This window comes from Microcebus murinus, chromosome 4 (genome assembly GCF_040939455.1).
Source record: "Microcebus murinus isolate Inina chromosome 4, M.murinus_Inina_mat1.0, whole genome shotgun sequence".
Lineage (NCBI taxonomy): Eukaryota > Metazoa > Chordata > Mammalia > Primates > Cheirogaleidae > Microcebus > Microcebus murinus.
This window is the reverse complement of record NC_134107.1, coordinates 2,639,338-2,651,877: the sequence shown is the minus strand read 5'-3', so window position 1 is coordinate 2,651,877 and position 12,540 is coordinate 2,639,338. Positions and strand designations below refer to the sequence as shown.

General features: G+C 58.5%; 1 protein-coding gene across 2 annotated transcripts; it reads right to left on the bottom strand.

The window, feature by feature from the left end:
* Window positions 1–2,212: 2,212 nt before the first annotated feature.
* On the bottom strand, window positions 2,213–6,576 carry MVB12A (multivesicular body subunit 12A). Of its 2 annotated transcripts, none has more exons than XM_020283988.2 (9): window positions 6,361–6,576; window positions 6,184–6,282; window positions 5,985–6,081; window positions 4,229–4,355; window positions 3,766–3,891; window positions 3,577–3,686; window positions 3,292–3,353; window positions 2,737–2,793; window positions 2,213–2,561 (listed from the first exon to the last, which is right to left on the bottom strand). In XM_020283988.2, exons 1-9 carry the CDS (start codon window positions 6,448–6,450, stop codon window positions 2,499–2,501), a joined length of 831 nt encoding a protein of 276 aa, XP_020139577.2. In that variant the 5' UTR covers window positions 6,451–6,576; the 3' UTR covers window positions 2,213–2,498. The 2 variants fall into 2 exon arrangements, with proteins under 2 accessions (XP_020139577.2, XP_020139578.2); XM_020283989.2 differs by having other exon boundaries at window positions 3,577–3,683; window positions 6,361–6,574.
* Between the last annotated feature and the right edge of the window lie 5,964 nt (window positions 6,577–12,540).

Genomic DNA, 12,540 nt, shown 5'->3' with positions numbered 1-12,540 from the left:
CCGTGCCCGGCACCTCATGGTGGCTTGAGGCCCCTCTGGGACGTCTCCCAGTGGGCAAAGAGGTGACTGCCCCCAGCTGGGGAGCCAGTGCTCCCGGCAGGGACTCAGCGGGTCAGACACACACAGGTGAAGGTGCCCCCCCCACCTGTCCCCTGCAGCCCTGCCCCTCCAGCTGCAGAGAGCCCCTCGGCGCCCCTGCAGTGGGAGGAAGAGGTCACTGTGTCCCTGAACATCCTGAATGGGGCCTGGCACCTGGGGGCACCCGGGAGGCACAGGCTGTCCGGGCACGGTGGCTCACGCCTTTCATCCCAGCACTCTGGGAGGCCGAGGCAGGAGGATCGCTCAAGGTCCGGAGTTGGAGACCATCCTGAGCAAGAGCAAGACCCCCGTCTCTACTAAAAATAGAAATTAATTGGCCAACTAAAATATATAGAAAAAAATGAGCCGGGCCTGGTGGCGCATGCCTGTAGTCCCAGCTACTCGGGAGGCTGAGGCAGGAGGATCGCTTGAGCCCAGGAGTCTGAGGTTGCTGTGAGCGAGGCTGACGCCATGGCACTCACTCTAGCCTGGGCGACAGAGCGAAACTCTCTCAAAAAAAAAAAAAAATTCAATTAAAAAAAGAGAACAGGACAAGGAGGCAGGGGCGCCGCTCCCCGGGCAGGCGGTGGCTGCGGGCCAGGGCGCGACGGAGCGGCCGCGGCCCGCGCAGCAGCGGGTGGGAGGGGCTCCCGGGACCCTCCCGCGCCGGCGTGGGGACTTTGCAGCGCCGCACTCAGGCCAGCGCGGGTGGCCGGGAGGCCCCTGCTCACCCTCGGGCGGCCTGAAAAGGGATCAGGGTTGGTTTCGGCCGTGGGGGGGCTGGGCCGGGGAACAATGGGCCGGCGCTTCCCGGCGGGATCGGGTTGTGCGGCCGGGGCGGGCGGGACGGGCCCCAGCGCCAGAGACCTGCTTTCCCACCCGGCGAAGGGGTTCCATTATGCCCCGTCTCCCCACACCTCTTCCTCCAGGCCGGCTCCCTCCGTCCCCACCCCCATTCCAAGGGCCAGGCTGGGTGTCCCCTACCCTGTGCGACCCACCCCCTCCTGACAAAGCCTCTCTCTTTGCAACTGGGCCTTGACCTTGGCCTCTGACCTGTCTTCGACTTGCCGCTCCCAGTTTTACAAGAATCCTGCTAAGTCACTTTAGAGAGAACCTCACATCCTTTGATATCCGACCACCTTGGCCGACCTTCATCAAGAACCCCGGCAAGCTGGTTTAGCAAGACTCCCCCACCCCACCCCACCCCATCCCTTTTTTTTTTTTTTTTTTTTTTTTTTAGACAGAGTCTCTCTCTGTCTCCAGGTCTCCAGAGTAGCTGGGACTACAGGCGCGTGCCAGCTAACTTTTCAAAAATGCATTGTACAGGCCGGGCGCGGTGGCTCACCACGCCTGTAATCCTAGCACTCTGGGAGGCCAAGGCAGGCGGATTGCTAGAGGTCAGGAGTTCGAAAGCAGCCTGAGCGAGACCCCGCCTCTACTAAAAATAGACAACAATTAATTGACCAACTAAAAATATATATACAAAAAAAAAAAGAGAGAGCTGGGCGTGGTGGCACATGCCTGTGGTCCCAGCTACTTGGGAGGCTGAGGCAGGAGGATCGCTTGAGCCCAGGAGTCTGAGGTTGCTGTGAGCGAGGCTGACGCCACGGCACTCTAGCCGGGGCAACACAGTGAGACTCTGTCTCAAAAAACAAAGGGAAACAGACTGCATATAGTAAGTACCCTGTTCACGGGGACACCTGGTATGGCAGAGGTCCTTGCAGAGTAGCCTAATCACTGAGACAGCAGGTTCCGTTTTCAAGTCCCAGCTGTCACCTTAGCACCCCCTGCCTCAGTCTCCCTATCTATAAAATGGCCACAAAAACCTAGGCTTCCCCCGGGCTGTGAGAGGGCTACAGAGACGACAGGGCGTTGGGTGCTGGGATGTGGCCCTTGCAAACATAAGCAGCGGCCGTTACTCTCAGTCCCTGTCATTATGCCCAGCGGCGGAGAGCTGGGGCTGGGTCTTCTGTGTGATCGAGAACCCCAGCTCGCTCACGCCCTGAGCCTCGGTTTCCCACTCTAGGAAGGGAGTCCCCACGGCGCCGCCTCCCTGCCACGATTTCACCCACTCGCCGGGCGCGAGAGCGGCCAGGGCTCAAACTCCACGCGAGGGACGAGGACCTGCAGCCGGGGCGGGGGCCGGGGGGCACCGGGTAGTGTTTATTGCCGGGAGGGCGACCTTGCCCCTCCAGGCACCAGACAGTTTTGACAAGAAGGACACGAAGGCACCGGTTTCCATCCAGCCTCACCCCTGCCCTGCAGGGCCGGGGGGCAGAGACCCTAAGACGCCATCACCAAGCAACCCGGGCCCGCCCCTCCCCCACGGCTGCAGCTCCGCCCGGCGGTGGCCGAGGGCCAGAACGCCCTGTGACGTGGAGTTCCCAGGATGGGCCGCGGCGGATGCGACCCACCGAGGGTCAGGAGACACTCGGGGGCAGGCGGGCAGCGGCCGTCTTCTCCACCACGAAGCCGTAGTTGTACTGCAGGGAAGGGGAGAGCGAGGGTGAGGGGGCAGGGGTGACGGGAGGGCCATGGGCGGGGTGGCCGAGGCATAGCAGGGTACACTTAGGGACAGAGCAGGTCTGAAGCCCCCCCCCCCCCGGGGAGATGGGGGTTCCCGGCACGCTGGTGCACCCCGCCCAGCCCTGCACCCACCTCCTCCTCGATGTCCGCCAGAGACTTGATGGTCAGGTCCCCGAAGGCAGAGAAGGCCTGGCGGGCAGAGGCGGGTCGGTCCGGGGCCCAGGCCCAGCGCGGAGCCCCCATGCCCTCGCCTTCCGGAGCCTCCCGGCCTGCGGTACTTGCCCGGACACCCCCGCTTCTTGCCGCAGCCTCTAGAGATCAGGGGTCCTCAAACCACACGCGGCCCGCCCAGGACACTTATCCGCCCGCCGGGCGTTTTGGCCGCGGCCGCCTGTGCTGCTTAGCGGCCGGCTGGTCCCGGGCCGCAGTGCGCACCCGTGGAACCTGCGCCACGCCCTCCAGCCGTCTGAGGGACGGCGAGCCGGCCCCCTGTATATAAAGTTTGAGGACCCCTGCCCTAGACACTCGCACCTGGCCGCCCCCCTCACGCTGGGACCCGAGACCTTTCGGCTGCCACCCTCTCCCCACCGCCAGCCCAGGACGCCGCCCCGAGCCGGGCGCCGGATACGGTGACGCCCCGGCACGGAGAACGGCGAGGCCGGGGGCAGAGCCGGGTTCCCGACTCACCAGGGGGCCGCAGCTCTTGCCCTCGAATCGGGGGTGCAGGGTAAAGGGAACCCCGTCCATGGCTGGAAAAGACACGCCGGGGAGGAGGTGAGGCTTGGGGGGCTCGAGGCCGGCCCGCTGCCCGGCCTGCCGGGAGAGGCCCACCCACCCGCAGGACCTGCCTCCTCCTCGTCTTCACCGGCCCCAGAGTTGGGGGTGGGGGCCGGGGACACCTTCCTGGCCGTCCACTCTAAAGCCAGTCCCGCCCCCCTCCCCGGTGCCTCAGTTTCCCCACTGCATGCTCACCTGAGATGCCATAGAGGCTCGAGGCCTCGTAGATGGAGTCGTTCCGCCTCAGGGTGGACGCCCGGGAGCCCAGCCGCGACAGCGTCCGCTCGGGGAAGCCGCCCTTGCTGCTGGGGGCAGCCCGGGCAGGTGAGGCCTCGCCTGATCCGCCCGCCAGAGCCACCCTCACCCCCACGCCCGGCGGCTCACCTGGGCTGGCTCTGGCTCGGGGGGTCCAGGGAGAGCCCCCACATGTCCCGGCTGAGACCTCGGGGCTTGGGCACCGGCCTGGGGGCCTTGGCCTTCTTGCACCAGATGGCAAAGCCGCCCATGTCCCTGGAGCGGGAGGGCAGATGAAAGGGGCCACGGCCGGGTGCGCAGCCAGGGCCGAGGCCAGCCGCCCGGGGAGAGGGCAGGGGACCCGGGCCTCTGGGTGACCTCTGCCTCTCGGGGGACTTCTGTTTGGACACCTCAGCCTCCACCCCAAGCAGCACGCTAACCACCGCCCTCCACCGTCTAGACACCAGCTCGCTGGCTCCTCGCGACAGCCCCCCCCCCAAGACTGGCGCACCTGTCCCTGTTTTATCGTGCGGGTCTGAGGCACAGAGAGGTGGCAAAAGGAACAGGAGGGGCAGGAAGGGGAGTCTCGAGGCCAGAGGCTGGGGGTCCCTACCCTACTCGCAGGTATCCGGGCACCGTCTTGGTCTTCCCGCTCAGCCGGATGTCACACACCACCGTGTCCGCAGCCCCCAGCGGCACCAGCTTGACACACATGCGCTTCTTCTTGGACACAGAGGCCTCTGGGAGTGGGGGGCAGGGGAGTGAGACGGGGAGGCCGGGCAGGGGTGGGAGTGCCCAGAGAGGGCTCTAGCTCTAGCGCGACTGTGAGGCTCTCCAGGTCTGTTTAAGACGGCCACGTGAGGCCGGGCGCGGTGGCTCATGCCTGTGATCACCCGGCACTCTGGGAGGCCGAGGCGGGCGGATCGCTCGAGGTCAGGAGTTCGAAACCAGCCTGAGCAAGAGTGAGACCCCGTCTCTACTATAAATAGAAAGAAATTAATTGGCCAACTAAAAATATATAGAAAAAAATTAGCCGGGTGTGGTGGCGCATGCCTGTAGTCCCAGCTACTCGGGGGGCTGAGGCAGGAGGATCGCTTGAGCCCAGGAGTTGGAGGTTGCAGTGAGCGAGGCTGACGCCACGGCACTCACTCTAGCCTGGGTGACAAAGCGAGACTCTGTCTCAAAAAAAAAAAAAAGACAGCCACGTGGATGGTGTTCGGGCGACGGTCAAACCACAGAGGGTACAGACACAGGTGGGGGTTCCACGCAGCTCTTAGGAGACACCGGGGCAGGCTGATCTTCGGTGACATGAAGGAGCACTCATGGGGTGTCTGGCTGTGGAACCGGACAGCACTGGGGGCCCGCCCTGGCCCTCAACGCTCCCTTTCCCTCAGTCCTCTAATGCAGGGTTGGGCCAAGCGGCTCAGGGCCTGTCTTGTCACAGCTCGGGTGATGCTTCTACATCTTCACATAGAGAGGAAAATGCGCAATAGACGCCGTCTGGCGTGCAGACCCTGACAATATTCGCTATCTGGCTCTTTTTTTTTTTTTTCTTTTTTTTTGAGACAGAGTCTCGCTCTGTTGCCCAGGCTAGAGTGAGTGCCGTGGCGTCAGCCTCGCTCACAGCAACCTCAGACTCCTGGGCTCAAGCGATCCTCCTGTCTCAGCCTCCCGAGTAGCTGGGACTACAGACATGCGCCACCAGGCCCGGCTAATTTTTTTCTCTATATATTAGTTGGCCAATTAATTTCTTTCTATTTATAGTAGAGATGGGGTCTCGCTCTTGCTCAGGCTGGTTTCGAACCCCTGAGGTCAAACGATCCGCCCGCCTCGGCCTCCCAGAGAGCTGGGATGACAGGCGTGAGCCACCGCGCCCATCTGGCTCTTTATGTAAAACTTTGTCAACTGCAGCGCCGATCAGTGCATACACCCGGACCCAGAAAAGGGCGGGAGGGCAGCTGCGGTCAGGGATGGGAGGGCCGCACCGGGGCTGCGGGACCCGGGGAGCAGGGGTGCGGGGAGGGGGGGGGCGAGGAATTAGCTACGCAAAGAGAGGAGGGAAAGGGCGCTCCGGGCGGAGGAGACGGCGCGTGCAAAGGCCTGGAAATGAGAGAGAGAGCTGCGCGGTGGTTTTGCCGGGCCGCGGTGCGAGGAGTCACGCCGGCCGAACTCCCGGACGGCAGAGACTGCGACGGCGCTCACGCATCGCGCGTCGCCCCGCCCCCCTGCGACAACAGGGCCCGGCGTCCCCAGCCAGCCCTGCCGCCCGTCGCGCAGCGTGCCCGGACGCCGCCGAGTCTCGGGTCGCGCGCACCTGTCGTCCGTCCACCCGCGCCCCTCCCCCTCCCCTCCCCCCCGCGGGGTCTCACTGGAGTCCAGGGGGTCGCAGACCGGGGAGAAGCCCGGAGGGAGCGGGCTCTTGTCCAGCACGACCTGGATGTCCGCCACCACGTTCTCCTGGGGGTTCTGGGGGAGAGGGGACACCGCGAGGGTCACCCGGCGCCCCGGCGGGCAGGGTCGCGAGCACCTGGCGGCCCCCCGGGGCCCCCGCAGGCGAGCGCCCCTTACCTCCAGGCTGCCGAGCGGACTAAGGCACAGGAAGTAGCCGGATTTCTGCGCGAAGCTCTTGCCGAAGCTGGCGGGCGCGCCCTCGACGGTGCAAGAGACCTGCCGGGAGGACGCGGGTCACCACCGCCAGGCTCTTCCCCGGGCCCCGCCAGCCTCCGCCCCGCCGACGCCGCTCACCGCGCTGAACCCCCGCGGCGGAGACGCCGAGGCCGGCGACCACACCAGGCCAGCCAGCGGCGGCGCGTCGGGCCCGGGCCCGGGCTCCATCCTCCGAGCGGAGCGCCAAAGGCGGGGGACGGCCTCGGACCTCCGAGCCGCCTCCCGACGGCAGAGCTCGCGCGGGAGTCCGGACTACAACTCCCAGGAAGCCCTGCGAGGGCGCAGCAGACGACCCCGGAAGCGCCTATGCGCGTGCCCCGACAGCCTCTGGCCAATGGTGTGAGTGCGTGGGGCCACGCCCCCCACACGTCACCGCGTGCGCCCGCCGTTAGCGTCGTTTGCGGAAAAAGGTCTTGTCGCTTGCTGCTTTCCCCTCCGACGAGCAACTTCCGCCGGAAATGTCGCAGTGCGGTACCACGGGACTGGCTCTCTGTGAATTAGGAGTACGTTCCCCGGAATTCCTGGGAGCGTCAGCTGCTACTCCAAACGTCGTTGTTTCCTCGAAAAATTGGGGGAGAACTATGAAAAAACCCGCAATTCCAGTTATGAAAAGCCAAACCAAATAAAATCATCGCGGGATATGCAGCTATTAATTTAAATTACGAAAACTGTGGACCATTATGAGCCGTGAAATGTTGGGGTGTGTGTAACTGGAAGACTTGTTCACAGATACAATAAACTTTCAAAAGTGAACTATAAAAGCATTTAGTCCGGTGCCATGCTTTTACACCCCTCGAGGAAAATACGGAAAGTTAGGGAATAGAATATTACTGACTCTTCTATATTTCCTACAATACCATGGATGGACCCACGGCCTGTTTTTTGCACATGTGAGCTAACAATGGTCTTCACATTTGTAAATGATTGAAAGAAAATCAAAGGAAGAAATGTTTTCAGTGACGTATGAAAATTATACGAAATTCAAATGTTAATGCCCAAAATAAACAAAGGTCCTAGAAAAGACGACCCACTAGGGAGAGATATAGAGGCGAACAAATCACAGGCTCCCGTTGAAATTCCCTATATTCCCACCGACTGAAAGAAATCTGTTTTGAAAAACAGCACTCAGCCCTGGGCTGGGTAAGGGGCTGGGGGCCGAGAAGGTGGTGTTGGTTGACTTGTGGACCCGGGGAGATGTGCAGAGTGGGTCGAGTATACCCTGGATCCAGCCTGTAGTTCAGAAGAGGGACCCACTATGCTGCCGGGGATCCAGACCAGGGAAGGAGCTGCAAGAAAAACAAGAATGTCCATGATGTATTTGAGAGAGTGGTGCCTCTCAGTGCTCACTGCAGCAGCAGGTGGCAGGTCCCAATCTGGACTCGTCTTTAGGGAATGCAAGAGCCAGGGAGACAGGCATCCCCCTTGGACGCAGTAACTCCACTTCTGGGAGTTGAATCTAAGGAAAGAATGTGATCAAATCCAAAATGTACCAAATTGAGGCCGGGCAAGGTGTCCCACGCCTATAATCCTAGCATTCTGGGAGGCTAAGGTAGGCGGGTCGTTTGAGCTCAGGAGTTTGAGACCAGCCTGAACAAGAGCAAGAGCCCGTCTCTACTAGAAATAGAAAGAAAATTAGCTGGACAACTAAAAAATATATATAGAGAAAAACATTAGCCGGGCATGGTGGCACATACCTGTAGTCCCAGCTACTCGGGAGGCTGAGGCAGGAAGACCGGTTGAGCCCAGGAGTTGGAGGCTGCTGTGAGCGAGGCTGACGCCACGGCACCCTAGCCCGGGCAACAGACTGAGACTCTGTCTCAAAAAAAAACACAAATGCTGATTACAATCTTACTTTCCCAGATGCAGAACAAAGACTGGATGAGATCAGTCAGCCTTCCACCGCACTCTGAGACATCCACATAATTCATCTTTACTGCTCCTTCAAATGTCTGCCTTATCTTTTGCATAGCATAATTCCGCTGGGCACTAATTAAGATCACAAGAATGCAACTGTTTGCCTCACCACCTAGCCTCTGGGAGGCTGCAGACGATTGTGTGGTTTGGGTTTTCGTGCCCTCAAGCGCTGGCTTCATAAACCTCAATTGACTGAGATGCTTGTCTCAGCCACATTAGGGTTGACATTCCCATCCAAACGACCTGGGGAGGAGCTGTCATCACGCCCATGCTATAGGAAAGCCCATGACGCTCACAGGGTGAAGGAGCCGGTCTAGAGCCACGGCGGAATTTGAGCGCAGGTCTGACTCTGCGCCTGCACTCCTTGTCACCGTTTGGGGCACTGCTGGAGCCTGGGGCTGGAGCATTTTCTATGGGGGGCTGTCCTGTGGATTGTAGAGGATTGAGCCCGCTAGATGCCAGGAGTATCTCCCCCAAGTTGTGAAAACGAAAATGTTCCTGGGCCGGGCGCAGTGGCTCACGCCTGTAATCCTAGCACTTTGGGAGGCCGAGGTGGGCGGATTGCTCAAGGTCAGGAGTTCCAGACCAGCCTGAGCAAGAGCGAGACCCCGTCTCTACTATAAATAGAAAGAAATTAATTGACCAACTAAAAATATATACAGAAAAAAATGAGCCGGGTGTGGTGGCGCATGCCTGTAGTCCCAGCTACTCGGGAGGCTGAGGCAGGAGGATCACTTGAGCCCAGGAGTCTGAGGTTGCTGTGAGCGAGGCTGACGCCACGGCACTCACTCTAGCCTGGGCAACAAAGCGAGACTCTGTCTCAAAAAAAAAAAAAAAGAAAAAAAGAAAATGCTCCTGGATGAGCATCCCTGGGCCAGCCCCTTCCTACAGGCATGGAGGATGCCCACCTAGGCCACACCTCGACATCCCAAAGCAAGTGCGAGAGACACACGGTGAACAGAAATAAAACACTTGGGTGATGTGGGTAGGCTTGTGGGTCACCTTGGCTCCTCTAAAGATTTTTTCTTTCCTTTTCTTTTTTTTTTTGAGACAGAGTCTCGCTTTGTTGCCCAGGCTAGAGTGAGTGCCGTGGCATCAGCCTCGCTCACAGCAACCTCAGACTCCTGGGCTCAAGCGATCCTCCTGCCTCAGCCTCCCCGAGTAGCTGGGACTACAGGCATGCGCCACCATGCCCGGCTAATTTTTTCTATATATATTAGTTGGCCAATTAATTTCTTTCTATTTATAGTAGAGACAGGGTCTCACTCTTGCTCAGGCTGGTTTCGAACTCCTGACCTTGAGCAATCTGCCCACCTCGGCCTCCCAGAGTGCTAGGACTACAGGCATGAGCCACTGCACATGGCCCAAGGTTTTTTCTTTAATAACCCAACATTCCCCTCTCAATATTAACCATAAAAAGGAAAATCCCCTGTGCCCATGTGTCCCCTGCTCCTAAAACAGCAACTCTTCCCTGCCTGCCCCAGGGTACAAGGGTGACCTCGTCCTAACCCAACCTGGGGTAAGCGCCGGGTTCCCACTTATCTGCAAGGAATGCTCCAGAGCTTCAGGAGCCAAGGCTGGAAGAACTGGAGCAACGAAACAGGTAACCTGAAGTATAAACTACGTTATGCACAAGTCCACAGTGACACAAATAAGTGATTGAACACTTATTTGAAGAAGAGTCATGTTTGACATGTTTGAAAAGAGTCAAAAGTTTCAACACTTATTTGAAAAATGCATGAAAAAGAGTGACAGTTCCCATGCGGAGGAATTCCGAATAATCTGGACGGGCACCGTGCCTTCCCGGACGGGAGCATGACCTGCCACCCCTTCGGTTTGAGCTGCACACAGAGACTTCCTCCCAAAGGGCACCGTATTCGGGGGTGATGTCAGAGTCACTTTACGAGGGACAGACCTGCCAGATACAACCTCAGCCAGGAGAGTCAGGTCAGCACCAGCCACGGTCAGTCACGTGGACAGGATGTGACCAGAAGGGCACTCACCTCTGCGGTCTTCCTCCCCTAGAGCCATCACCCCTGTCTAACCACGGCAAAAACATCAGACCAATCCCAACGGAGGGACATCCCACAGAACGCCTGGCCACTACTCCTCAAACTGTCAAAGTCGGCCGGGTGCGGCGGCTCACGCCTGTCATCCTAGCGCCCTGGGAGGCCGAGGCGGGAGGATTGTTTGAGCTCAGGAGTTCAAGACCAGCCTGAGCAAGAGCGAGACTCTGTCTCTACTAAAAGTAGAAAGAAAATTAGCTGGACAACTAAAAAATATATAGAAAAAATTAGCCAGGTATGCTGGCACATGCCTGTCTGTCGTTCCAGCTACTCGGGAGGCTGAGGCAGGAGGATCGCCTGAGCCCAGGAGTCTGAGGCTGCTGTGAGCGAGGCTGACGCCACGGCACTCACTCTAGCCTGGGCAACAGAGCGAGACTCTGTCTCAAAACAAAAACAAACAAACAAACAAAAAAACACTCCCCGCACAACCATGCTTGACTAGCTTAAAAAAAAAACTGTCAAAGTCGTCAAAAACAAGGAAAATCTGAGAAAGCGTCTAAGGGCACATGACACCTAAATGTCATGTGGGATCTTGGGACAGAAAAAAGACTTTAGGGGAAAAAGAAGGGGAAGTCTGAATAAAGCAGACTTTAGTCAATAATAATATATCAGTATTGGTTCATTTCCTGAAACAAATGCACTATGGTAATGTAAGACGTCAGGATCGGGGCTGGGCGCGGCGTGCACGGGGACCTTTTTGCGCCTATCCGCACTATTTCCCCGCAACTCTAAAACTAGTCTAAAACAAAGCCCAGCGCAGCGCCTCATGCCTGTAATTCCAAACACTAAAGAGGCTGAGGTGGGAGGATCACTCGAGGCCAGGAGTTCCACGCCCGCCTGGGCAACATAGCAAGGCCCTCTCTGTAGACAAAAATAACCTATTCTGGCCGGGCGCTGTGGCTCACGCCTGTAATCCTAGCTCTTGGGAGGCCGAGGCGGGCGGATTGCTCAAGGTCAGGAGTTCAAAACCAGCCTGAGCAAGAGCGAGACCCCGTCTCTACTATAAATAGAAAGAAATTAATTGGCCAACTGATATATATATAAAAAATTAGCCGGGCATGGTGGCGCATGCCTGTAGTCCCAGCTACCCGGGAGGCTGAGGCAGAAGGATCACTCGAGCCCAGGAGTTTGAGGTTGCTGTGAGCTAGGCTGACGCCATGGCACTCACTCTAGCCTGGGGAACAAAGCGAGACTCTGTCTCAAAAAAAAAAAAAAAAAAAAAAAAAAAAAAAAAAAAAAAAAACAAACAAAAATAACCTATTCTAACATAAAATATATCTTTAAACAATGAACAAAGCTAAAATCAGAATGATAGTGGCATGAGAGTCTCCATTTTGAATTTTATTTTTATTTATTTATTTATTTGTTTTGAGACAGAGTCTCACTCTGTTGCCCGGGCTAGAGTGAGTGCCGTGGCGTCAGCCTCGCTCACAGCAACCTCAAACTCCTGGGCTCAAGCGATCCTCCTGCCTCAGCCTCTCGAGTAGCTGGGACTACAGGCACGCGCCACCACGCCGGCTCATTTTTTCTATATGTTTTTAGTTGGCCAATTACTTTTCTTTCTATGTTCAGTAGAGACGGGGTCTCACTCTTGCTCAGGCTGGTCTCAAACTCCTGAGCTCAAACGATCCTCCCGCCTCGGCCTCCCAGAGTGCTGGGATGACAGGCGTGAGCCTCCGCGCCCGGCCTCCATTTGGAATTTTAAACGGGAAAGCTGCAAGCTTTCTGTTCGCAGGGCCAGGACTGTTTGTGGGTGCAAAATATAGGAGGGGGGACACCGATCTATTATTATCTTCTTTTCCCAGCTGGGGAGGCCAATGCCAGGAGAGGAAAGTCACTCCCCGGCTCCCGCAGGAAGGCGGGCTGTTCAAACAGGCCACCCTGGCCTCTGACCCGCAACTGGCTGTGGCTGTCGGCCGGTTCCAAGCTGACTGCCAAGTGTGAAGGCCGGAACAGGGCCGCTCAGGCCAGCCGGCCTGGGCAAGGGGCGTGTCTTCGCACCTGGCGTCCTGGCCAGGTGGCAGGCCCTCCTCGTGAGACACACGAGCCCTGCCTGGGCCTTTTCAGCAAGATCCTCCCGCACCCTTTGTTAGCTGGCACGGAGTGGCTTTAGTGGGGGGCTTCTGGGCAGAGGGAGGTCGGGGCGAGGGCCTGGGGGTGCTTCTCCGGGCTGCCGGGCCCCTGAACAGGAGCAGTTGGAGACGGCCGATGCCACAGAATTTGGGGAGTGGTCAGGCCGCGGCTGAAGAAGCCACAAGACAAGGGCACAGTTCCCTTC

Coding starts and splice junctions, on each gene's coding strand:
- MVB12A (XM_020283988.2), bottom strand. CDS start 6,450: ATGGAGCCCGGGCCCGGGCCCGACGCGCCGCCGCTGGCTGGCCTGGTG. Junction 6,283..6,360: donor CGCCGCGGGGGTTCAGCGCG/GTGAGCGGCGTC, acceptor TCCTCCCGGCAG/GTCTCTTGCACCGTCGAGGG. Junction 3,354..3,576: donor GAGCCTCTATGGCATCTCAG/GTGAGCATGCAG, acceptor TGTCTTTTCCAG/CCATGGACGGGGTTCCCTTT.